The 27,517-nt window shown below is 43.6% G+C and overlaps 2 protein-coding genes and 1 long non-coding RNA gene across 4 annotated transcripts in view; 1 reads left to right on the forward strand and 2 right to left on the reverse strand.

Moving 5' to 3' along the window:
• MEGF8 (multiple EGF like domains 8) overlaps window positions 1-3,293 on the reverse strand; it is an 83,668-nt gene extending 80,375 nt beyond the window's left edge. Inside the window, exon 1 of the mRNA XM_056543801.1 lies at window positions 3,230-3,293. The gene's annotated coding sequence lies outside the window, so the exon portion shown is untranslated. The remainder of the gene's footprint in view (window positions 1-3,229) is intronic.
• LOC130294226 (uncharacterized) overlaps window positions 1-14,837 on the forward strand; it is a 59,454-nt gene extending 44,617 nt beyond the window's left edge. Inside the window, exons 1-3 of one of the 2 annotated variants that reach the window (XR_008848437.1) lie at window positions 3,396-3,526; window positions 13,002-13,170; window positions 13,278-14,837. This is a non-coding gene — a long non-coding RNA (uncharacterized LOC130294226). Of the gene's footprint in view, window positions 1-3,395; window positions 3,527-13,001; window positions 13,171-13,277 lie in introns of those variants that run through there. The other variant, XR_008848438.1, reaches the window with a different exon arrangement.
• A 999-nt stretch (window positions 14,838-15,836) lies between these two features.
• The window catches only part of TMEM145 (transmembrane protein 145), a 77,794-nt gene continuing 66,113 nt past the window's right edge, over window positions 15,837-27,517 (reverse strand). Inside the window, exons 11-15 of the mRNA XM_056543802.1 lie at window positions 26,349-26,442; window positions 25,147-25,319; window positions 23,646-23,766; window positions 21,118-21,309; window positions 15,837-18,061 (exon numbers count right to left, since the gene is read on the reverse strand). Coding sequence (XP_056399777.1) covers window positions 17,825-18,061; window positions 21,118-21,309; window positions 23,646-23,766; window positions 25,147-25,319; window positions 26,349-26,442 — 817 coding nt within the window. The 3' untranslated portion in view covers window positions 15,837-17,824. The remainder of the gene's footprint in view (window positions 18,062-21,117; window positions 21,310-23,645; window positions 23,767-25,146; window positions 25,320-26,348; window positions 26,443-27,517) is intronic.

Here is a 27,517-nt window from a genome sequence, read left to right on the forward strand (position 1 = left end):
GCTGAATACTACAGAGGAAATTATTTTCTTTTTGGAACACAGAGCTCTCTGCTGACATCATGAGCACAGTGCTCTCTGCTGACAACTCTGTCCATTTTAGGAACTGTTTTCCACCAGAGTACCCCTTTAAGACTTCACATTGACATCAGGATAGAATAGTGCGGACAACAGGATGATGCGTTTCAGCGGACGTATCCGCCTTAGTCATACTGAATCCACTGTCCTTCGGATGGGGATCAGATGTCTAGAGGCTGAGTACCCCTTTAAGGGAGCTTCATCTGTAATTCCTTCAAAACAACGGGAGTTTAGAGGAGAAAAAAATAGTGAGGATTCCCAATGGACCTCTTTCAAGTCAATGGGTACTGTCGGGACCCATTGGTGACCCAATGGAGTCAACTGTGTTCCGAACAGTTTTTGGGGCCGTCTAGTGCAAAAGATCCCAAGAGAGCCAGAATAGGATGGGGCACGATGTAAATCTAGTCTCAGACGACAATAAGGGATCAGAGCAGATGTTCCTAACGCTGATGTGAACACAGCCTAAGGCCTGATAGCCTCCAGCCTCAAACACATTACACAGAAGCTATGGAGCCCGCCAACATCACTGCTTGCTTCCTGAATTGATCTGCAGATATTTATTTCACCCTATTTATAGGAAATGACATACGCCTCAAGCTGCAGCTTCACATCACAGCACTGGCCACGCAGATCCAAGCGCATCCATAATGGAAGCGTTCTAACTTACAGGACTCGAATGATGGTTCAGATCTATATAAGATGTTAAATGGGCACGGTCACCAACTTTATTTTTTGATATGTTGTAGTACTTATGTATTACAACATATCTCTAATATACTTTTATTATTTTTTTTTAATTAAAATTGTTTAATTTACATTTGAAAACCGGCCACTAGGGGTCTCCCTCCTAGTGGCCGGCTGCAGCCTGGTGTGATGTCACGCCTGAAAAAGGACCGATGCGGCCGGGCATTGGTCCTTTTTCATTCAGCGAGCGCATTGGCTCCCCGGCCACTCCTCCCGCACATTGCCGCCGCTGTCCCTGCACGCCCGCTGCCGGACTCTGCAGTAAGTGTAATGAGGGAACGGGGTATGCGGGAGGGGGGTTTGTGATGGAGGGAACGGGGTATGCGGGGGGGGAGGGGTGTTTGTGATGGAGGGAACGGGGTATGCGGGGGGGGGGAGGGGGGTTTGTGATGGAGGGAATGGGGTATGGCGTGGGGGAGGGAGACGGAGGGGACGGGCTAGCGCCGCATGTAACTAACTAATAGTTTATCTACACAGGGTGCCTCCAGCTGTTTCAATATTACAACTCCCAGCATGCTCTGACAGCCAATAGATGTCAGGGCAAGCTGGGAGTTGTAGTGATGAAACAGCTGGAGGCACCCTGTGTAGATGAACTAAGGGCGGAAGTCCCCCCCAGCTGGCATCAGTGACGTGGTGCCTGCTGGGGAAGTCTGCCTGGTAGTGAGCACACTGCCAGGCAGACAAAAGGCATTTTTAATATAGTAAAAATAAAAATTAAAAGCAGGGAGGAGGTTAGGGATAGATTGGCAATAGGCAGGGACAGAAAAAAAAAATAGGATGGTGGGGGCTACCCTTTAACTAACTCTGTAAATAACTTTGGGTTACTTCTACTCATCTGGAGGAACATGAAGTGTTCTTCTCCATTCACATCCAAAGCACAATTCCTTAAACCCCTTAAAGGGGTACTCCGCTGCTCAGCGTTTGGAACAAACTGTTCCGAACGCTGGAGCCGGTGCCAGGAGCTCGTGATGTCATACCCCGATATACAGTAGCTATACACCTCCCCTCCAGCACTATCTGTATACTGCTGCTGCAATCTACACGGGATCAGGATATATAGTAGCTATACACCTCTCCCCCCCAGCACTATCTGTATACTGCTCTCTTTCCATCACCTCTTCTCCACCTTTATCTGTATACTGCTGCCATCCCTATAGGATCAGGATATATACTAGTTATACACCTCCTTTCTAGCTCTAGCTGTATACTGCTGTGGAATCGGGAAAAGGTGGATACAGTCCTAGGAGACTCTTTCCTAGGACTGTATCCACCTTTTCCAGCCCACCGGAGCACCGGAAAGCTGAACTAATTTATGCAGGAAAAGTCATCAACTGCCGAGGCGAGAAGTTTGTGACGAATCGAATTTACTGTAAGTTCGCTCATCTCTAATCGGGATACATCGTAGTTATACATCTCCTCTCCTGATCATTTCAGTGAAATAATTTCAATCATAGGATTGCAAACCAGTAGGGCTTCAAACCCGTGCCTGCCACATCAGCTACAACAGGTAAGCACAAGGCATACACAAGAACCCCTAAAATATTCTCTAATAGCCTGTGCTGCACCATACTAACCAAAAAAAAAACTAAATCCTGGAGGGCTTCTTTAAAGAAATCCGCAGCACAGATCCAGTTTGTTACAATGTATCAGTGCAGGTTAAATGTATCAGTATCTATCCCTAATGTCCTCGTCACTGCTCCGTACATTGCAAGGGGAAGGGGGGGGGGATGTAAATCAGAGCAAATATAAACTGGAAGTGTCACCATAGCAACCAGATACCAAGAGCGTCTACGCCAATTCTTTTTTTTTTTCCCCTAAACAGCGCTATGTAAAATTCCAAAATACCCAATAAATACAATGCAATATATACTCCAGATCTCTACACGCGCCGCAGCATTGTGGAACTATAAGTCACAGCATGACAAAAAGATGTCATATGTCTAATTCATTATTTAGGGCAGCAATTCCCAAACAGGGTGCCTGCAGCTGTTGCAAAACTACAACTCCCAGCATGCCCGGACAGCCTTCGGCTGTCCGGGCATGCTGGGAGTTGTAGTTTTGCAACAGCTGGAGGCTCCCTGGTTGGGGAACACTGAATTCACAATGGCACTGATTCCAACGCAGTCTATCGCTGTTGGACTACAAGTCTCAGCATGCTTAGCCTGCCAGGCTGCAAAAAAAAAAAAAAAATGCAATGCAAATTTACAAAAGAAGAACATGCAATGCCGGAAATGTATATTGTTGTAGTAAGGCATGCTGGGACTTGTGGTTTTTTCCCACATCTGGATAAAGCCTGCAGTGCACAATGCATGACAAGAGCCCCAAATGTACTGGTGCTCATCATAGGGACCATTCGGGTCACCCGGCACACCAGTTTCCCCCATAGAGAGAACGGGAACAGGGCACTCACCCTCCCGGAGGCTCAATCCGCTATCTGCAGCTGTGATGACCTGTGAACCGGAAGCAAAACTCGCTGGAGACAGAGGGTGAGCTCAGCGAAACCGGAAGTCGCCTCTCAGCCCCGCCTCCCCCTTGCTCACTCCATGGAAACAGTGACGTCACTCTATATAAGATTCAGTTCGAAAATCTCTTGTACCTCAGGACGCGTTATGGCGGCAACTTCTACCTGTCTATAGTCTGTCTGTCTGTCTGTGGTCTCTATTACTATTAGCATCACCTATGTGTCCATTATAAACCAGTTCTGCCGGTAAAGACCCTGACTGGACAGTGTTGGGGGGGAGATGACTTGATATTTCATCGCATTTCAACGAATACCGTTTACTATTCGACGAACAATACGACGCGCTGAGACCCTCAGTGGACAAATTGAATAATCCATTGTATATTTAACCCCTTAAGGACGCAAACCCATTTGGGCCTTAAGGACTTAGACGATTTTAGTTTTACGTTTTCGATTTTTCCTCCTCGCCTTCAAAAAATCATAACTCTTTTATATTTTCATCCACAAACTAATAGGATGGCTTGTTTTTTGCGCGACCAGTTGTCCGTTGTAATGCCAGCACTCAATTTACCATAAAATGTATGGCGCTACCAAAAAAATACTATTTGTGTGGGAAAATTAAAAAGTAAAACCGCAATTTGGCTAATTTTGGAAGGTTTCGTTTTCACGCCGTACAATTTACGGTAAAAATGACGTGTTCTTTAATCTTTGGGTCAATATGATTAAAATGATACCCATGATAATATACTTTTCTATTACTGTTGCGCATAAAAAAAAAATCACACACTTTTTAACCAAATTAGTACGTTTAAAATCCCCCTATTTTGAAGACCCATAACTTTTTCATTTTTCTGTATAATCAGCGGTATGAGGGCTCATTTTTTGCGCCGTGACCTGTACTTTTTATTGATACCATATTTGCTTATATAAAACTTTTAATACATTTTTTATAATTTTTTGGGGGGAATAAAAAGTTATAAAAAAGCAGCTATTTTGGACTTTTTTTTTTTTTTTTTACGTTCACGCCGTTCACCGTATGGTAGCAGTAACATTTTATTTTAATAGATCAGATATTTACGCACGCGGCGATACCAAATATGTATATAAAATATTTTTTAACACTTTTTGGGGGTGAAATAGGGAAAATGGGACAATTTACGTTTTTATTGGGGGAGGGGGTTTTTCACATTTTTTTTTACTTTTACTTTTTTAACTTTTATTTTTACACTTTAATAGTCCCCATAGGGGACTATTTATAGCAATCATTCGATTGCTAATCCTGTTCAGTGCTATGTATAGGACATAGCACTGATCAGGGTTATCGGTCATCTTCTGCTCTGGTCTGCGGGAAGGCAGATCAGAGCAGAAGACGCCGGGAAGGCAGGTGAGGGGACCTCCGTCTGCCGTGCTGGATGATCGCATCGCCGTTGCAGCGCTGCGGGCGATGCGATCATCCAATTTAAGTGACCGCGATGCTGCAGATGCCGTGATCTGTATTGATCACGGCATCTGAGGGGTTAATGGCGGACATCCGCGGGTGTCCGCCATTACCAGCGGATCCCTGGCTGCGATCAGCAGAAGTAAACCGTATGCGTTTTTAAACTGTATACTGTTTTTAAAAGTGCATATGGTTCCGTCCGTTTTTATTTTTTTTTAAATCATAAGTTTTTGAAAATTTTGTCCATTTTTAACCCCTTCATGACCCAGGGTTTTTCTGTTTTTGCACTTTCGTTTTTTCCTCCTTACCTTTAAAAAATCATAACTCTTTCAATTTTGTACCTAAAAATCCATATAATGGCTTATTTTTTGCACCACCAATTCTACTTTGTAATTAAATCAGTCATTTTATCCAAAAATGTACAGCGAAATGGGAAAAAAAAATCATTGTGAGACAAAATTGAAAAAAAAATGCCATTTTGTAAATTTTGGGGGCTTCCGTTTCTACGCAGTACATTTTTCAGTAAAAATGACACCTTATCTTTATTCTGTAGGTCCATACGATTAAAATGATACCCTACTTATATAGGTTTGATTTTGTCGTACTTCTGAAAAAAAAATCATAACTACATGCAGGAAAATGTATACGTTACAAATTCTTATCTCTCAATTTTTTTATTTTTCCGCGTATGGGCCGGTATGAGGACTCATTTTTTAAAGGGGTACATGCTCTGGTGGAAATTTTTTTTTTTTTTTTAATTGTTTTTTTTTAATCAACTGGTGCCAGAAAGTTAAACAGATTTGTAAATTACTTCTATTAAAAATGCTTAATCCTTCCAGTACTTATTAGCGGCTGTATACTACAGAGGAAATTCTTTTCTTTTTGGATTGCTTTTCTGTCATGACCACAGTGCTCTTTGCTGAGACCTATGTCCATTTTAGGAACTGTCCAGAGCAGCGTATGTTTGCTATGGGGATTTTCTCCTGCTCTGGACAGTTCTTGACATGGACAGAGGTTTCAGCAGAGAGCACTGTGGTTGTGACAGAAAAGAAATCCAAAAAGAAAAGAATTTACTCTGTTGTATACAGCTACTAATAAGTACTGGAAGGATTAAGATTTTTTTAATAGAAGTAATTTACAAATCTGTTTTAACTTTTTGGCATCAGTTGATTAAAAAAAAAAAAAAAAAGGATGTACCCATTTAAGGATGCTGCACTTTTTCATCTTTACGTTAAAAAATTTTTTCTCCTCGTGGTCTAACACCTTTTGTTTTTTTCCTCCTCAGCCACAATGCTTTCAATTCTCCACTTACAGACCCTTACGAGGGCTTATTTGTTTGCACAACCAAATGTACTTTGTAACGAAATCACTCATTTTACGATAACATTTATGGTGAAACTAAAAATAATAATTTGTAGGGAAAAATAAATATAGGCCATCTTGTAACTTTTGGGGACTTCTGTTTCTACACCCAATTTTTTTGTTGAAATGACGTTGAGGGAGATTTATTATTGCATTTAGAGGTTGTTGCTTACTCCAGGCGTACAAGATGACGCCCGTGCGCCTATGCAATTTTGATTGCAACTTTTGTGGGTGTGCATAAAGTAGCAAACAGCCTCACAATCTTACAACTTTCCGTTTCACTTTGCAGTGGTCATGAATTTATAAAGTGCAAATGTTGCACAGACAAAAAACAAAGTCGCACACCTAAGCCAGGCACTTTTGAAAAGTCTCACAAAAAGTCGCAAGAGGAGGAATCATGCAAAAAATGTTGTGAAGTGATTTATTGTTATGTGTGTCAAATTTAACGACCCCCCCTTGATAGTATAAGAAATGTGTAGCACATAAGCAAATCCAAAGCAGAAAAAAAAAGACTTCAAAACTTACTTACCAAAGATAACAATGGTAAATAACCCCTGTGGACCCTGGGAATCATTTTTGCTAGCATTCATCAGTGTTACACTACGTATTTACCGAGTAGGATTCCGAACCCAATGGCACTAGAAAGTTTGACTTTTAGATCTTGCAATCAACTTTGATTGTGAGATCTAAAGGGTTAATGCCGGGCATCGGCATTATCGCTGCTGCCTGGCATTAGGGGTGGGTCTTAGTTGCTTATAGCAGCCTTTTGTCACTGTTTATGAAGCAAGCGCAGCTGAAGGGTTAACCCCTTCCTAATCACCAAATTTAGATTTTCTTTCCTCCTCACTTTCTAGTACCCAAAACGTTTTTATTTTTCCACTGACAGAGTTGTGTGAGGACATGAATCTATTACAAAGCTGGAAAAAAAATATTTCTAGGGAGATATTTAAAAAAAATATATCTGTGCATCTCCATGTTCGAACCCCTATAACTTTTTTACTTTTTCATGTTTAGATCTGTGTGTGAGGGCTCATACCACTTTTGTGTAATATTGACTTTTCATTAGATTTGTGATATGACCAAAAATCAGCAATTTTAGAGTAAGAAGCTCCTTTTGCATTAATGCCATTGACTGTGCAAGATAAAAAATTTTATAACTTTGGACAATTCTGCTCACAGCGATACCAAATATGTTTTTTTTATTTTGAATTCAAGTAGAGAAAACAGACATGGTCACACATCCCCAATTTGTATTTTGATCTACTTACTTCTCAGCATAAATTCAAAAACGAACAGGTTGTTAGTATACATTTTGATCAAAAAGTACAAGCCCACTGTACTTACAGGCCTACCTACAGGATGCAAAGTGTCTAAAGGGGGGGGGGGTGCGCATTTGCTATTTATTGCCCCTTTAGCACCCTTCTATCACAGGATAGCAATGAATAGGCAATAAATGGCAATTGGGCATAAGGGGGCACTGAACAGATGAATACTGAAGGAAAATTTTGAATAAATCTGGGCTCTGAACATGTTAAGCAACAATGGGCATGTGTGATGTGTGCATCATCTAGATCTATTATACAGTATTATCAGGGACATGACAGGAACTATTATATTATCAGTGAAGTAGATTCATCTATTACATTAGCAGTGTTATAACTGGATCTATTATATTAGCAGTGATATGGCTGGATCTATTATATTAGCAGATATGTTGCTGGATCTATTATATTAGCAGTGCTATGGATGGATCTAGTATATTAGCAGTGCTATGGATGGATCTAGTATATTAGCAGTGATATGGCTGGATCTATTATATTAGCAGTGATATGGCTGGATCTATTATATTAGCAGAGATCTTGCTGGATCTATTAGCAGTATTATGGCTGGATCTGTTACATGTCACAGCATGACAGTATTATTTTGGCATTCCCTCCTCATTTCAGTAGTTCACTCTCTTTAGAAGAACCACCAGTGCTGCTGTTTCTCTAAACGTTTGAGATGATCACTTTTTTTTATTGGAAAACCACAATCCGAAAGGCCAAGGTAAAAACATCAGACCCTCGAGGGGCACTACACAGCGATGAATTTACTGGTCTACTTCATCTTCACGTTGCTGTTAGCAAGAAGCCTGGAGACCAGACCACTGAAGATCCGCCAACTTACTCCACATGAAATGGAAAATAACACCATGGACGGCAACAGCCAGTCAGTGTCAGGAAGACTCACTATCTCAAATTGTGGCTGCTACTTGGCCTTGGAGTATTAGCCCTGTACTTTCACCTATTCCTTAGGTGGCTCTGTATTTTCTGTGATAAAAACGCAGACAAAATGATGACTATGGACAATGCTATGGATAATACAATGATAACTATGGACAATACTATGGATAATACAACGATGACTATGGACAATACTATGGAGGATACAATTATGACTATGGTCAATACTATTCTATGAATACTACTTTAATGACTATGGACACTACTATAATGACTATGAATACTACTATAATGACTATGAATACTACTATAGTGACTATGGACACTACTATAATGACTATGGGGGAGATTTATCAAAACCTGTCCAGAGAAAAAGTTGACCAGTTGCCCATAGCAACCAGATCGCTTCTTTAATTTTTAACAAGGCCTCTGCAAAATGAAAGAAGCAATCTGATTGGTTGCTATGGGCAACTTTTCCTTTGCTCAGATTTTGATAAATCTCCACCTATGAATACTATTATTATGACTATGGACACTACTATAATGACTCTGGATACTACTATATTGACTATGGAATATAAATCCTACAATAATTTCCGCCCCAAATGTACGCGACCCAAAGCAAGCAATAATCCTACAATTATCACAAAAGATTTCAATTATTCTAAATATGTAATCTTTATTGAGTAGATAAAAACAGCAACAAAACTTAAAAACATAAATATGTTCTTGGAGGCCCTGTACATGTCTGTTGTACATGAGGATAGTCTGGTGGCAGTAAAGGCTTTTTTGATTATGAACCATAATGATATGGGTCTGATTGAATTCTTGATGGAGGTGCTGAATTTTCTATTGCTATTGATGGAGGTGCTATTTTCAAGAAGTCCCTCTATCTGCAGCTCCAAGGGACAGCTATGGGAGTGGCCTCTGCACCCTCATACACCAAAATATTTTGGGGGCTGTGGGAGAAGAACCTATTCCTGACACGTCCGGTGGAACATGTGGAGAAAATCCAGATGTGGAATCGTTGATTATATATATTATTGATTATATGCTTTTGATTTTCTTGCAATTCATAAAGAAATTAAATACCAACAACAAAAACATCAAATTGGCTGCCAAATATAGCCAAGAAACAGTGGATTTTCTGATTTACAAAGACAGAAGTGGGTATTGTCAGACAGATTTGTTTCGTAAATCTACGGCAGTAAATTCTGTCTTACATGTGACATCATTTCATCCCCTACCCACAAAGAAGGGGATACCAGTAGGACAATTCTTTCATGCTCGAAGGATCTGTTCTGATGACATTTCTCTCTCTAAACAGACTATGAATCTTGCAAATCGTTTTGAAGAACGTGGGTACAGCAAACACATGGTAAGAAAAGCCAGCAAAGAAAGGAGAACTAAACATCTTAAGCTAAAACCCCCAAAGACCAAAGATACTGAACAGGCAAGATTTATTACCCCTTACAACAGGTGGCAGGACATGAGGGGAATCCTATCAAAAATTCTGGCCTATATTACAGGCTGATCCAATAATCAAGAAATGGATCCCTGACACACCATCTATCACATACAAAAGAGCAAAGATTTGAGGGATTTTCTTATCCATAGTTATCATGAAGGTACTAGCGCAAGGAACGCATTTGGATCTAGGGGTCCCTTGTGGGGATTGCGTTGCAAGTCCTAACATAGAGAGAGCGACACACTTTGTATTTAGTGATGGTGTGAAAGAATAGAAACATAGTGCATTACCTGTAGCTCAGAAGGAGTGAAATATCCCGCCACCTGCCCATGCAACTTAGTGTACGTGGATTTGACATCTCGCAAATTTCAAGTCAGTACGTGAACATGTCCATGACATTGAACGGGTGAAGGACGAAGTTGATGTATCACAGTTAAAACCGATTCCTAGACATTTTCGAGAAAGAAACTGCACTGCAATCCTGAAAATAAAGGGGATTGATAAGGTCTACATGGGCAAAAGAAGAGGTGATTGGAAAAGAGATTAGCTCAATTGGAAGTGCGATAGATTACGAAAGTGGACTGCATCCATCCAAAAAGCTTGAATAAAGTTATTTTTGGATGGATAGAGTTTTGCCCCATTCCTGTAAGTCCGCACATGGGGTATTGTTCTCTTTCTCTGTTCCTCGCCCTTTTTTTTTTAGGAGTTTTTGAGATTTTATGGCTAGGAAGGGAACAAGGGCATCTGTTTTAAAGGGGTACTCCAGTGCTCCAGCGTTCTGAACATTTTGTTCAGAATGCGTGGAGGTGGAGGCCGTGATCGTGACGTCACACCACACCCTCTCTATTCATGTCTATGGGAGGGTGTGTGTTGACACGCCCCCTTCCATAGACATGAATGGAGAGGGCGTGATGTGACATCATGAGAGGCGTGGCCTTGACATCACAACCACTGCCACAGGAACCCAGTGTTTTTTTTAGAATGCTGGGTGCTGCGAGAGATCGCAGGGGGCCCCAGCAGCAGGACCCCCATGATCAGACATCTTATCCCCTATCGTTTGGATAGGGGATAAAATGTCTAGCAGTGAAGTACCCCTTTAATTATTTTCATGTTCATGTTTTTTAGATGAGTGATTAACCTGTGGGATTACTTTCAGACATCGCAGAGCGGTGGAGGAGTTTCCACTCTTTTGGAGATATAGCAAAATCTTTTTGGAGATACAAACATCAAACTTCTTTTTTTACAATTTTTGGGTTACTGCCCTCTTTTCTGTACAATATATTAATGTCTGCTTATGTTTGACATATATCTTTTCAGTTTCTTTTTTTTATTTTATTTTTAAATTTGTATTATTTTTTCTTTTTTTACATAGGATTCTTGGATTTATTAACCTTGTACACATTTTTGTTATTGCATCTTACACACACATTTTTTTCTGCACATACACATTTATTTTATAATTTTTGATTCTGCCTTATCTGGTTTAAAATCAGTCTCACGTGTTCACATCGTGATTTGTTTCGCTTCTGCTTGCTTGTAGATATATATGTGAGGTCACATGATTAAATATAGTTTTTCACACAATTACCTTATTAGATTGTATTCTTTTATGCTAATACTTAGGTTACATTTCGATTTTAGGTTTTAGCCTTTTCATTGGTCACTTGCCCTCATTTTATGAATTCATTTAACATATTTTAAATTTATCTACAGTATGTACACATCACTTTATACAATAATTCAGTTTTATGAATTGAACATGCTTCTTGTCATGCAACAGTTGGAGACACACCCTTTCGAAAACACTGTGGGGTCTGCAACTTAAAGATTTTAATATGTTGTGTATCTTGGAATTAACTTTTCTAATATACTTCAAAAGAAATGTCCTTTTTATAGAAATCATGGCTTATAAAAAAAGACCACTAGGGTTCCCCATACCATCCAGAACGTAATCCTGTCCAGCTGCAGCAGCATCTTTGTCCCAGCTGAAGCACAGGCGTGGATTAAAGGGGTACTCCGGTGGTTAAGATTTTTGGCTATATTGCATCTTCTTTTAATGTTCATGTTTTTTGCAATTGACATGTGTTATATATTTGTGTAGCATGTGTCTTTTTTTCTTACCTGTTTGTGGGCCAGGAAGTTCTGTAGTTCTGTGTTGGATCTCTTACTGTTGTCCACAACGTCGGCCATGTTAGGATTAGGCTGTGGACAACATGTCATAGCTTTTTTTTTCTCTGTTCTTTCAGAACTGCACGATAGAAATAAGCCACGCCCCTCATCTCCCCCTCCTGGAGGACACACGTGTGCATGAGAGAAAAAAGACAGAGCAGGGGGAGAGAGGACGTAAAAAGCTCCTCATCTCCCCTCCCCCTGCTCTGTCTACTGAGGATGCAGGTCTGCACCGAAAGAAGACAGAGAAGATAAGATGTGAAGGGGAGGATAACAAAGTGCACGGGCTGGGGATGTATAGACTGCAGGGGAATAAATCTCAGACTGGGGATGATTTCTGTGTGTGAGGGGGGGGGGACTCCTGAATGACACATGCTGGGAGTTGTAGTCCCTGTTATGTGTGTATGCTAGTGTTTACAAACCAGTGTGCCTCCAGCTGTTGCAAAACTACAACTCCCATCATGTCTGGAAAGACTTTGGGCATGTTGGGAGTAGTAGTTTTGCAACAGCTGGAGGCACCCAGGTTGGGAAACACTGATGTATGCCCTATAGAGGTGTGGTGAACTACAACCCCAAGGAGACTACTGAGGCAGCATGCTGGTGTTATACCACAGACTGAAGACTCCTGAATGACACATGCTGGGAGTTGTAGTCCCTTTTGTGTGTGTATGCCAACGTATCCCAACCAGGGCTGATTATATTAGTGTGCTGTGTATAAGGGGGCTGACCCGGGAAAATAGTAGAGTGGGTAAAGGGCGGAACAAACAAAAAAATTTAAAATAAGGGGCTGCCCCAAACCAGCAAGGCATGTGGCATGCTGGGATTTGTAGTTTTCAGCACAGCAAGAAACAGGAAATAGCAGCAAAGATAGGAAAACAAAGTGGGGGATAAAAAGACAACAAAGAACGGAAATAGAGTAGCCTAAACACAAGAATAGAAATGAAACAAAACAAATAGGGTAAGTCATAAACGGAAAAACACGTTGACCACTGGAGTACCCCTTTAAGTCCAGGAAATGAAGGCAGTACTAGCACTTATCTGTGTTCTCTCCTGTCCTATCAGACTGCAGCATGAAAACAGAGAGAAGGGGGTTACAGAGTAGCCTGCAGTGATTGGATAAAAAGACCCAGCACAGCCCAGCAGACGCAGGGAGGAAGATGAGTCATGCAAATTGAGGACACCCCTCCCTCCAGAGCACAGAATGACTAACCAAGTGAGCAACAGATAGAAGGTATTTGTGAGAGAAATGTACGTACTAAACACCTGAAAATAATGTGTACATGATCAGAATTAGGTAACATTAACATATAATCATTTTTTTTGCTTGGGATATAACAGGTACGCTTTAAATACTAGAAATAGATTCTCCATTTTACACCCATTATGTTCTTTATTAAAAGTCCAACCTTGGTCACCAATAGAGCTCCACCCCGGATGAGCCTTCAGTTACATTAAAGAAAAAATAAGAGACAGTTTCAATATAAAAATGAGATTTATTATGCAAGTCATTGGACGCCTTTTTTATGGTCTGTGTGCAGTATGTACTGATTCTGCCAGAGCAGCGTAAAACTTCTTTTCGGATAGCATTGTATAGGCGAGGATGACAAGTTACTGTTCTTAGCATCAAGTAGACCTGTCACACATAATCTACAGAATAAAAGCAGAAACCTTATAGACGGAGACAATTTTCAAATGATCTATTCATTGAAGTCAATTGCTGATACATTGATGCACCAATTTTTCTCTATAGTGGACTTCTTGAACAGGTCACAATATGGCCGCCTCCACTGTATACAGGAGAAGAATATACGATGGGAAAAACAGTGCAGCATTCAAGTCTATTCTTCCTGTCAAAACAACAAACTAATGGACCCCGCCATGAGTCCACCCTATGACAAATCCACCAAAGCTTAAATTCTGTATTTCGGCTCCAAAGATGGAACAGAAAATAAAATTCACAATTCGGAAGTGAACTCTACAGGTCAAAAGTGACAGTGAAAGACAAACTCTGTAGGTGACTGTGAAGGGTCATGTTTTAGTTAATTTTTTTGTTACCCATGCATTGGCTTAGCATGCCATCTATAGAACTATCCCAGGCAATTCAATTGGTGTTACCTATATAAACAGAGGTTACTACAATGACAACTAGACCATCTGTAACACTGCAGCAAGAAATTCATACAATCTCATTGCTTTTGGGTGCCTTTGTTTCACTATAAAAATAAGCAAAAAACTCCATCAGATATTATGCATGGGAACATGGTTAGAAAACATGCCTCAGAATATTTCGATTGTAATACGATATTTATTAACACTCCCGCAGCTATGTCCATATCTTACTTATATGTGCTCTATAAACTGCTATTGACCATACACCCGATATCTTTACTACCTCATCCCATTTGTACCACTAGAAACAACCGTCTAGCAACAAAACAAATAAATCAATATTGAAATATACAATGAGCTAAACACACATGAATAAAATTGCAATAAAAAATTTTTTCAAGACAAAATCGAGTAGTCATATTTAAAGGGGTATTCCAGGAAAAAAAACTTTTTTTAATATATCAACTGGCTCCAGAAAGTTAAACAGATTTTTAAATTACTTCTATAGAAAAATCTTAATCCTTACAATGATTATCAGCTGCTGAAGTTGAGTTTTTTTCTGACTGGCAACAATGCTCTTTGCTGACATCTCTGCTTGTCTCGGGAACTGCACAGAGTAGAAGAGGTTTGCTATGGGGATTTGCTTCTAAACTGGGCGGTTCCCGAGACGTGTCATCAGAGAACACTTAGACAGAAAAGAACAACTCAACTTCAGAAGCTCATAAGTACTGAAAGGATGAAGATTTTTTTTTATAGAAGTAATTTACAAATCTGTTTAACTTTCTGGAGCTAGTTTATATATATATATATATATATATATATATATATATATATATATATATATATACATATTATATAAAAAGTTTTTTCCTGGATAACCCCTTTAAAATCCCAATGGACTAAAATTAGGAATTCAGATATGGAAACCAAAGGTAGAAGGACATAGGCATACAGCATATACAGTGGACATAAAATGGAGATATTAAGAGCACCAGAGATGGATCGAATGAAAACGACTACAAGAAAAGGAATAGAGATAAAAGCAATAACACAAGTGGGAATGGAAAGATACAAGCGCCTACAGACCGAAAACTAAAATGCATAAAACTTGCATAATCTGCAGCAATACACATTAATTTAACAAAATAGTAATATGAGGGTACACGAACAAAATGTGGCATTAAAAAATGAATCAAAAAAGCGATGCAAATACATAAAATAGAAAGCAAAGCATGGGAAACCATAGAGATAATGGAAAAATATATGAAACGATTAAAGGGGTACTCCACTCTTACACATCTTATCCCCTATCCAAAGGGACGGCACTGCAGCGTTCTGAACATGGAAGCTTGGAGCTTCCTTGTTTGTGATGTCACCCCACGCCCCCTCCATTCATGTCTATGTACTAGCCGTCATGCCTCCTCCCACAGACATTTAAGGGGTACTCCACTGGAAAACATTTTCTTTTAAATCAACTGGTGCCAGAAAGTTAAACAGATTTGTAAATGACTTCTATTAAAAAATCCCAATCCTTCCAGTACTTATCAGTTGCTGTATAATACACAGGAAGTTCTTTCCTTTCTGCCTGACCACAAGTGCTATCTGCTGACCCCTAGGCAAGAGCCAATCCCCATAGCAAACTTCTTTTGCTCTGCACAGTTCCTGACATGGACAGAGGTGTCAGCAGAGAGCACTTGTGGTCAGGCAGAAAGGAAATTCTAAAAGAAAAGAACTTTCTGTGTATTATACAGCAACTGATAAGTACTGGAAGGATTGGGATTTTTTTTTAATAGAAGTAATTTGCTAATCTGTTTAACTTTCTGGCACCAGTTGATTTAAAAGAAAATGTTTTCCAATGGAGTACCCCTTTAACGGAGGGGGCAATCACGGCTGTGGCACTGGATGACTGGGGTGCACGACGGAGATCGGGGCAGGGTCCAAGCGAACAGACCCCCGCAATCAGACATCTTGTCCCCTATCCCAGTGTTTCCCGACCAGGGTGCCTCCAACTGTTGCAAAACTACAACTCCCAGCATGCCCGGATAGCCTTCGGTTGTCCGGGCATGCTGGAAGTTGTAGTTTTGCAACAGCTAGAGGCTCCCTGGTTGGGAAACACTGCCCGATCCCATAGGGAATAAGATGTTTGGGGGTGGAGTACTCCTTTTTGTACCAAAAACATTGAAATAGACCAGTGGTCTTAAACTGTGGTCCTCCAGATTTTGCAAAACATCAACTTCCAGCATGCTCGGACAGCCGTGCTGGGAGTTGAAGTTTTGCAACATCTGGAGGGTCACAGTTTAAGACGGAGAAATTCTGAAAAACATGACAGACAGAGAAGTCTACAGTGAGATCAGACGGTTATAGATACGTAAGGTCGGAACAGCGATGCGGCTACCGTTGATTTTTGAGAAAAAGTAATTGAAGAATCTAAATAGAGATCTAGAAGACTCAAAACTCATTTACGAGGGGATCTAGAGCATGACAAACCAGTGGAATGGAAAGGTATGGGAGCCGTACATAAATAGAATCGAAACACAAAGATTCATGGAACCGTGGAAAGGTGTACCTTGAAATTACAGATACAATATGAAACAGATTGAAGAGAGAGAACCATAAGACTGCATCATAAGCACATACAGTAGACAATGACAGCTGGCAAGAGGCTACAATGCAGAAGGTATTAAAGGGGTACTCTGTTGCCACAGCGTTCGGAACATTTTGTTCCTAACGTTTGGAGCAGGCGGCGGGGGGCCGTGACGTCACGTCACGCCCCCTCAATGCAAGTCTACGGGAGGGGGCGTGGCGGCTGCCACGCCACCTCCCATAGACTTACATTGAAGGGGCGTGGCGTGACGTCACGAGGGGCGTGACAGTGACTTCACGACCCCCCGCGTCCTGCTCCAAGCATTTTAAACGAATGTCGGGTACTCCACAAAGATCACGAGGGTCCCAGCGGCTCAGACATCTTATCCCCTAACCTTTGGATAAGGGTTAGATGTCTAGGGACGGAGTACCCCTTTAAAGGGGTACTCCGCCCCTGGACATCTTATCCCCTATCCAAAGGATAAAGGGATAAGATGTCTGATCACGGGGGGTCCGACCGCTGAGAACCCCCACAATCTCTGGGCGGCACTCCAGCATTCTGAACATTTTTGTTCACATCGCAGAGTTCGGGCGGCCTTGGTAGTGACGTCACGCCCCCTTCATTCATGCCTATGGGAGGGGGTGCGACGGCTGTGGTCACTCATCATGCATCCTCCCAGGGTCCCAGCGGCCGAACCCCCACAGTCAGACGTCTTATTCCCTATCTTTTGGATAGGGGATAAGATGACCAGGGGCGGAGTACCCCTTTAGGCGATACAAAGAGGATATGGAAAGACAAAACTATGAGCACAAGTTAAACAAATCAGTCAGAAAGAATAAAAGGACATTACAGACAGGAGTCCGGAAATCTAAAACACTGCTCATGTGAGAGACGGCAGCCGAGGCAGAGGCACATATCAACATACGTAGGCACATAACTATTTGTTGTCATGTATATCTATGTACATGCACACACCAACATACATAAAGAAGTATGAAAATATATACACATGGATATGTCGGTATAAACACATTTATACACACTCTGGTAATACATGTCGAGCACACGCTCACATTCACACTATGGTTTCTGGCTCAGGAAGTCAGCCCTATGAAACTATGGTTTGTCAGTCCGGAGGTTCCCTAGGGCCCATCTTGGCTCAACAAGGACTGCAGTTTTCTCCTTATAGTATCTATATGGGCTGAGGGCCCGCTGAGCGTATACTGAAATATTCAGGGAATCCGTTCTGATGATGAATTTGGGGGGCGTGAAGTTGTTGGAGTCCCCCGAGTTGTGTCTCTCCGACTGGCACTTTCTGGATTCCTGGAGCTCCGTTCAGTGATGGAGGGGTGATGACATGATGAGGGTCGGAGGTCAGCTGGGAATAGCACTGACCCATGGTCACTGGATACTGAACCGGTTTATTGATCTGAGTGGGCAAAGTAAAGAAAATAAAGATGAAAGGAAACCACAGTACTGAAGTGTACGAGCTAAAAAGATATACAAAATGTCTAACGCAAAAATTCATTCAATTACAGATATTAAAGGGATCCTGTCACCTGGTTTTACCTTATGTAATCACTGGCAACACGTTATACATGGTACAATAGGTCTTCCTACACAATATAGATAACAGTGAAGCCTCTGGTCTGTGCGAGACTTGGAAAAGAAGAGTGCTAACATTGGCTGTGCCCGGGCTGTCAATAACGTCTGGGTAGGTGTGATTACAGTCAGGGGAGCTGTGACTACTTCAGGATACCGCACGCCCACATGACTACTTCAGGATGCCACACGCCCACATGACTACTTCAGGATACCACACGCCCACATGACTACTTCAGGATACCACACGCCTACATGACTACTTCAGGATACCACATGCCCAGATGAGTACTTCAGGATACCACACGCCCACATGACTACTTCAGGATGCCACACGCCCACATGACTACTTCAGGATACCACACCCCTACATGACTACTTCAGGATACCACACGCCCACATGACTACTTCAGGATACCGCACGCCCACATGACTACTTGAAACTCATTAGTATACGGTGCAGGAGAATTTTAAAACTGGTTTCTGTCATAGACTCTATAGAAGCTACTCCTCTATAAGCAGACCACCCCCTTATATGATTAAAGACCTTCGAAAAGACCACACTTTAGAAGTATATCAGCTCTGAATGATCCACACTGCGCTGCATCATTAAAGGGGTACTCCGGTGCAAAAAATCCTTTTGATAGGGGATAAGATGCCTGATCACGTCCTGCCACTGAAGACCCCCGCGATCTCCGGCCCGGCTGCAGCGGCATCTGGGAACACGGAAGCGTGGAGCTCCTGTGTTCGTGATGTCACACCACGCCCCCTCCCTTTATGTCTATGTGAGGGGGCGTGGTGGCTGTAGTCACCAGTCATCAGGCACGGAGCGGAGTCCACTCTGTGCACGGATGACTCGGGTGCCGCACCGGCGGTCTAACATCTTATCCCCTATCCGATTGATGGGGGATGTTTTGTGCCGGAGTACCCCTTTAAGCAACAGCAAGAGGGAATAGGGGCATCAAGCGAGAGATGCTGGATAGGAGGAGGGAGGCTGTCAGAGACAGGGAGGGCGCAACCCATGTTTTGTTGAACTAGGGAGTGGAGGCATTCTAGGCACCAGAAAAATGATGGGTGCTCTGGTTTTCTGGGGACCAGGAATGAGATGGGGAGCCATGATGGGGACCTGGACTGAGATGGGGAGACATGCTAGGGACCTGAAATGAAATGGGGAGCCATAGTACCAAGAATGAATTAGAAAGCCATGCTTTAGACAAGGGGTAAGATGAGAAGCCATGTATGGGACTAAGAATGAGGAAAACCATGCTAGGGACCAGGAATGACATGGGAAGCCATGCATGGGGCCAGGGATCAAACAGAGCCTATACTGGGGACCAGAAACAAGACAGCCATTCTAAGGACCAGGAATGAGATGGGGAGCCATGCTGTGGATTATGAATGAGATGGGGAGCCATGCTGTGGACTAGGAATGAGATGGGGAGCTATGCTGTGGACTAGGAATGAGATGGGGAGCTATGCTGTGGACTAGGAATAAGATGGGGAGCCATGCTGTGGATTATGAATAAGATGGGGAGCCATGCTGTGGATTATGAATGAGATGGGAAGCCATGCTGTGGATTATGAATGAGATGGGGAGCTATGCTGTGGATTATGAATTAGATGGGGAGCTATGCTGTGGATTATGAATTAGATGGGGAGCCATGCTGTGGACTAGGAATGAGATGGGGAGCTATGCTGTGGATTATGAATGAGATGGGGAGCTATGCTGTGGATTATGAATGAGATGGGGAGCCATGCTGTGGACTAGGAATGAGATGGGGAGCCATGCTGTGGACTAGGAATGAGATGGGGAGCTATGCTGTGGATTATGAATGAGATGGGGAGCTATGCTGTGGATTATGAATGAGATGGGGAGCTATGCTGTGGATTATGAATGAGATGGGGAGCTATGCTGTGGATTATGAATGAGATGGGGAGCCATGCTGTGGACTAGGAATGAGATGGGGAGCTATGCTGTGGATTATGAATGAGATGGGGAGCCATGCTGTGGACTAGGAAAGAAATAAATGAGCCAGGTTGGGAACCAGATATAAGATAAACAGTCATGCTGGGACTATGAATTAGATGGTGATTGATGCTGGGGACAAAGATCCTAGGGGCACGCCATGCAAAGGACCAGTAACTTGACTCACAATAACAGACATGATTATTATTTTGATTATCACTTGTGCACTGGACATGCTTGCTGACTTCTTTAGACACTTAAAGGGGGTATTCCAGGCAAAAACATTTTATCCCCTATCCAAAGGATAGGGGATAAGATGTCTGATCGCTGCTGGGACCCCCCGCAATCTCTCTGTAGCGCCCGCATTCTATGCGGGCTGCGTTTCCATTTTAGTAAACCTCCGGGTTTCCGGGACTGGGGGGACGTGACGTCACGCCAAGCCCCCTCCATTCATGTCTATGGGAGGGGGCGTGACGGCCGTCACGCCCCCTCCCATAGACATGAATGGAGGGGGCGTGACGTCACGTCCCCAGTCCCGGAGGTTTACTAAAATGGAAACGCAGCCCGCACAGAATGCGGGCGCTACAGGGAGATCGCGGGGGGTCCCAGCAGCGATCAGACATCTTATCCCCTATCCTTTGGAATGGGGATAAAATGTTTTTGCCCGGAATACCCCTTTAACTAGCATTCTGTATTTTTGCATAAATATTTTTCTTTGAGAGGACCACCTCCATAAAAGACCACTTTTCTGTGTAAATTTGGGTGGACGGCTCAAAGAGGTTTCACTGTATAGTCTATATGAGGACGTTTCAGAACATGATCGAGCTTTACTTACATAAGGTTGGAAATCATATACCTGATCCCAGAAGATCTTCCGGAACGTATGATGCAAACAAATGCAACACATTAACACTTACCCCTCCGGAATTGCCGTTGCTGCTGGGAATGGAGAACAGCTCGGTGACGTTTGGGACGGAGTCACTGATGAATGTGACATTCCCATAGACATGATGGGGGAACTTCTCTGTGCTCTGCTCCATGATCCCAATCTGGGAGGTGCGCACGTGATAAGGGAAGTTCTTATTGGCTGCAGACGGCCTGGTGATTATCTGGGAACAGGATCAAGACCAAGGAGGTAAATCAGGGAATATCAGCAGCCGGCGCATGTTCAATGCATTCAGAAAGTTTTCAGACCCCTTCACTTTTTTACATTGTTTATGTTGCTCCTCTATTTTCCCCCATTATTCAGTACACAACACCCCATTATGGGAATGTAAAAATTTAGATTTTTTTTTTTTTAAACTAAAATTTCACATGGACATAAGTGTTCAGACCCCCTTCTATGACGCTTAAAGGGGTACTCTGGTGCTAAGACATCTTATCCCCTATCAAAAGGATAGGGGATAAGATGCCTGACTGCAGGGGTCCCGCCGCTGTGGACCCCCGTGATCTTGCACGCAGTACCCCGTTACCATCAGTCCCCAGAGCATGTTCGCTCCGGGTCTGATTACCGGCGATCACGGGGCCGGAGCATTGTGATGTCACGGCTCCGCCACCGTATAATGTCACGCTCCGCCGCCTCAATGCAAGCCTATGGGAGGGGGCGTGTTTTAGCGCCGGAGTACCCCTTTAAAATTTAGCTCTGGCTCCTCCCATTTCTCTTGATCATCTCTGAGATGTTTCTACACCTTGATGGAAGTCACCTCTGGTAAATTCAGCTGATTGGACAAGGCTGGACACGCCTCTGTCTATAAAAGGTCTCACAAAAAACCAAGTCATGAGGTGGGAAGAACTGCCTGTAGAGTTCCGAGAGTGAGGAGGCACAGATCTGGAAAATTATACAAAAAAAAATTGTAGTGCACTGAAAGTTCCCAAGTGCACAGTGGCCATTCCACCAAACTACCGTATTTTTCGCCCTATAGGACGCACCGGCGTATAAGACGCACCCAATTTTTAGGGGCAAAATCTAAAAAAATAAAGATTTTGAACCCAATAGTGGTCTTCAACCTGCGGACCTCCAGATGTTGCAAAACTACAACTTCCAGCATGCCCGGACAGCCGTTGGCTGTCCGGGCATGCTGGGAGTTGTAGTTTTGCAACATCTGGAGGTCCGCAGATTGAAGACCACTGCAGGAGGAGGTAATACTCACGTGTCCCCGCCGCTCCGGACCCTTCACCGCTGCCCTGGATGTCGCTCCATCGCAGTCGCCGTGTCCCCGTCGCTCTGGAACGTCTCTGCTGCCGGCCGGGTATCCTCGCTCTCCGTCGCCGCCATCACGTCGTTACGCACGCCGACGCACATACGCGACGACGTGATGACAAGGAAGGAGAGCGCCGGCCATACAGGGGATCCCTGAACGGAGAAGACACCGAGGAGGCAGGTAAGGCCCCTCCCGGTGTCCTGTAAGCACTAACCCGGCTGTTCAGTCGCGGCGGTCCCGAACAGCCCGACTGAACAGCCGGGTTAGTGTCACTTTCCCTTCAGACGCTGCGGTCAGCTTTGATCGCCGCGTCTGAAGGGTTAATACAGGGCATCACCGCGATCGGTGATGTCCTGTATTAGCCGCAGGTCCCGGCCGTTGATGGCCGCAGGGACCGCCGCGATAGGGGTGTATTCGCCGTATAAGACGCACCGACTTTTTCCCCCCAGTTTTGGGGAAGAAAAAGTGCTTCTTATACGGCGAAAAATACGGTAAGTAATCGGGGGAGAAAGACCTTGAAAAAAGAGATAACCAAAAAAAAACAATGGTCTCTCAAGCTGAGCTCCGAAGATCCTGTGTGCAGATAGGAGAAACTTCCAGAAGGTCAACCATAACTGCAGCGTCCACCAATCTGGGCTTTATGGCAAAGTGACCAAAAAGATGCCTCTTCTCAGTAAGACACATGTAAACCGCCTGGAGTTTGTAAACAGAAAAACAGGACACAACCGGACACAAAACCGTGGTTGTGCGTTTTTTGTGCACGGGAAAAGGAACGCATTAAACCGTACAAAAGTACAAAAACTTACACAACCAGATACATCATGTGGTGTACGTTGTTGTATGGGAGATCAATGGATACGATTGTTATACGATTGTTTATGCTTTTCAAATGCAAAAACGTAGACGGGAGCCATATAGCAAAATCGGGATGTGAATGGACACATATTGGGGAAGATTTATCAAAACCTGTCCAGAGGAAAAGTTGCTGAGTTGCCCATAGCAACCAATCAGATCGCTTCTTTCATTTTGCAGAGGCCTCGTTAAAAATGAAAGAAGCGATCTGATTGGTTGCTATGGGCAACTGGACAACTTTTCCTCTGGACTGGTTTTGATAAATCTCCCCCACTGGGTCTATTCTGGTTTGTATTTTACTGTATTATGTACGTTTGAATTTTTGCCTGTTTATTTATTTAATAAAAAGTTTATTAGTTAAAAATAAATAACAAAAGGGAATGGCTACTCACCAGGAAAACAGCATGCGCATATAGGTGTATTCCCAGCTGGATCCCATTGACAATCTTTTCACGAGCCCATTTAGGGATTCCAAAATTTGCTATTAGAGCCATGACGGGCACCGCAAAGAACCTGAGAAGAAATGCACACACATCGCATCAATACATGGGCGTCAATTATTCTGGGACCAAGCTTATAGTGTGCCATTAAAGGGGTACTCCGGCCCTAAGACATCTTATCCCCTATCCAAAGGATAGGGGATAAGATGTCTGATCCTGGGGGTCCCGCCGCTGGGAAAACCCTGTGATCTCTCATGCAGGATCACTGGCGATGCAGGGCAGAGGCTTGTGACATCGCGGTCTCGCTTGCTCGTGACGTCATGGCCAGGCCCCCTCAATGCAAGTCTATGGGAGGGGGCGTGACGGCCGTCACCCCCCCCTCCCATAGACTTGCATTGAGAGGGCAGGGCATAATGTTACATGGGGGCGGAGTCGTGACATCATGATACTCCGGCCCCGTGGTCGTGAGGCTTCAGACTCGGAGCTTCCAGCGCTGTGTGATGCTCACACAGGTGGGTGCTGCATGAGAGATTGCGGGGGTCCCCAGCGGCGGGACCCCTGCGATCAGACATCTTATCCCCTATCTTTTGGATATGGGATAAGATGTCTTAGGGCCAGAGTACCCCTTTAAAACCGTTCTCAAAGAAAAGCTAGAAAACTAAATAAAAAAGGTTATGTTCTATCCTTTAGTTCCATTCTATACAACACGCCATGCCCCATCCATTCATGTCTATGGGAGGGGGGCGTGATGGCCGTCACGCCCCCTCCCATAAACATAAATAGAGGGGGCGTGACGTCACGTCTCCGGCCACCCAAACCCAGCATCTAAACATACAGTTTAGAATGCCGGGTGCGGCAAGGGTGCTGCACGGAGATCACGCGATCAGACATCTTATCCCCTATCCTTTGGATAGGGCATAAAATGACTGCGGGTGGAATACCCCTTTAGGGTACGTTCAGACGGGAGGATCCGCAGCATATTATATGCTGCGGATCCGCCAACGATGGACCCCTAGTTGGTGCCTCAGATGTGCCTGCTCAGAGCTGCAATATGTCGCTACGAGCAGACACACTGCTGCACTGTGCGAGTTGCCGCGCATGCGCGGTGTAATTGCACAGATCACGGCCACTCCCCCTGCTCCCTGAGCTAGGCAAGGTGTGCGAGTATACTGTGCATGCACTCAGCGACTTGCACATGGCAGTGTGTCTGCTTGTAGCAGCGTATTGCCGCTCCGAGCAGGCACATCTGAGGCACCAACTAGGGGTCCATCGTCGGCGGATCCGCAGCGTAAAATACGCTGCGGATCCTCCCGTCTGAACGTTATCCCTCCTTATCAACCTGATGGCCTATCCTCAGGATAGTAATTTTATAGTGATCTGAAACGAGGCATGTCTGGGTATACATACTATGCCAATGTAACCTGGGCAGCGATGCCCCGACTCATATACTCACCAGAGTGTATAAGCTGCAAAGAAGGGGACGTAAAACGCCTGTTTCTCGGGGAAATGCTTGAGTGTCACTAAGACGGCATAACAGAACCATATGTAGGCCAGAAACTGGAGGGCAATATTTCCATAACCTGCCGGAGATTCGTACGTGTACAGGACCTGAGCTGGATCAAAAAACTGCAAAAACAAAGAGATTCACATTACTATGGGACAATACATGGGGCTTCAACTGTACTGTGTACAGTGATCCCTCAACTTACAATAGCCTCAACATACAATAGTTTCAACATACAATGGTCTTTTCTGGACCATTGTAACTTGAAACCAGACTCAACATACAATGCTACAGACAGTCCAGACCTGTGAAACCTGTCAATGGCCGGAAGAACCGACCAATCAGAATGGGTAATTTACTGGTAAAACCCTTGTATTACTGAAGTGTATGCACTGACTGATGTCTGGTAGCGCCCCCTACAGTACAGGGAGGTATTACATGTTCTGTACTCTTTACCTGTACCAGGGTTAGCTGCTCCTTTGGACACCAGGTAAGGGCGGCTCCAGGTTACTTTTTTGGACATTGCGTGTACTGTACAGGACCCCGAAGAAGCTCCTGTCCTCAACATAGACCAGTGTTTCCCAAGCAGGGTGCCCCCAGCTGTTGCAAAACTACAACTCCCAGCATGCCCGGACAGCCTTTGGCTGTCCGGGCATGCTGGGAGTTGTAGTTTTGCAACAGCTGGAGGCTTCCTGCTTGGGAAACACTGACATAGACAGTGATTACAGCTCCCAGCAGATCTTTATTACTTTTATATATAAGGATTTGCTTTATCTGTATTAGTTACCTACTTATTTTTCATTAATTCTCACTTTTTCCTATTTTTGGATGACATTTTGGTGCCTTCAGAACCAATTACCAGGTTTCCATAGAGTTGTGGTCTCAACATACAATGGTTTCAACATACAATGGTCGTCCTAGAACCAATTAATATTGTAGCTTGAGGGACCACTGTATATCAGTATTAAATGGAAAACTGATACACTCCTTTATGCCAAATGCAGGGCCTGAGCGGCGGCGGCTTGACTTTTTCTGTGGGTCCCTGTGTCGTTCACCGCCCTGCGCTAGGTATAAATGACACGGTGTATCGGCTTTGCCAGGAGTTCTCCTTTAATTATTGAACACCTCTTGGTCCACATGGCTATCATTACCTGGGCCTCATGTATGAACAGCACCGTGTGAGTCACCGTGTACAGCGTCATGTAGACCGACAGCTTGATGGAGCCCAAGTGACTTATACGTCCCCTGCAACAAGACAGACAATATCATGAGGATGACACAGTGTAAGGCGGCACTACACCGATGGGAGACGAGTGTCCCCCTCAATTATCGCAACTTTTCCCTTGTCACAGAGACCTGTTAAAGGGGTACTCCGGGGGAAAACTTTTTTTTTTATTTATTTATTTTTAAATCAACTGGTGCCAGAAAGTTAAACAGATTTGTAAATTACTTCTATTAAAAAATCTTAATCCTTCCAGTACTTTTTAGGGGCTGTATACAACAGAGGAAGTTCTTTTCTTTTTGGATTTCTCTGATGTCGCGACCACAGTGCTCTCTGCTGACCTCTGCTGTCCATTTAAGGAACTGTCCAGAGCAGCATATGTTTGCTATGGGGATTTTCTTCTGCTCTGGACAGTCCCTAAAATGGACAGCAGAGGTCAGCAGAGAGCACTGTGGTCGCGACAGAAGAGAAATCCAAAAAGAAAAGCATTTCCTCTGTAGTATACAGCCGCTATGAAGTACTGGAAGGATTAAGATTTTTTAATAGAAGTCATTTACAAATCTGTTTAACTTTCTGGCACCAGTTGATAAAAAAAAAAGGTTTCCACCGGAGTAACCCTTTAAAAGTTTTGATTGTTCTGGGTCCGGGCGTTTAAAACCCTACTGACCATTAAAAGGAGTAGGGAGAAGCGCATGGCTGTGCACTTCACTCTCCGGCTCACTGTGATCTCCATCCATGTGCAGTAGACCGGCTCCATTATAATTCCATGGAGCCCACTGGATGGAGATCTCAATTAGCCGGGGAGTGAATTTCACAGCCGTGCGCTTCTCCCCACTCGTTCTAACGGTAAGCAGGGGTCTAAACACCCTGACTGATCAAAACTTTGGTCATGTCTCTGTGACAAGTGAAAAGTTCTTTACAGTCTGACCACAGTGCTCTCTGCTGCCACCTCTGTCTAAAACAGGAACTGCCAAGAGCTCAAGAGCAATAGCAAATCCCCCATAGCAAACCCATCCTGCTCTGGACAGTTCCTGACATGGACAGAGGTGTCAGCAGAGAGCACTGTGATCAGGCAGAAAATAACTACACAACTTCTTC

Source organism: Hyla sarda, chromosome 10 (assembly GCF_029499605.1).
Source record: "Hyla sarda isolate aHylSar1 chromosome 10, aHylSar1.hap1, whole genome shotgun sequence".
Taxonomy (NCBI): domain Eukaryota; kingdom Metazoa; phylum Chordata; class Amphibia; order Anura; family Hylidae; genus Hyla; species Hyla sarda.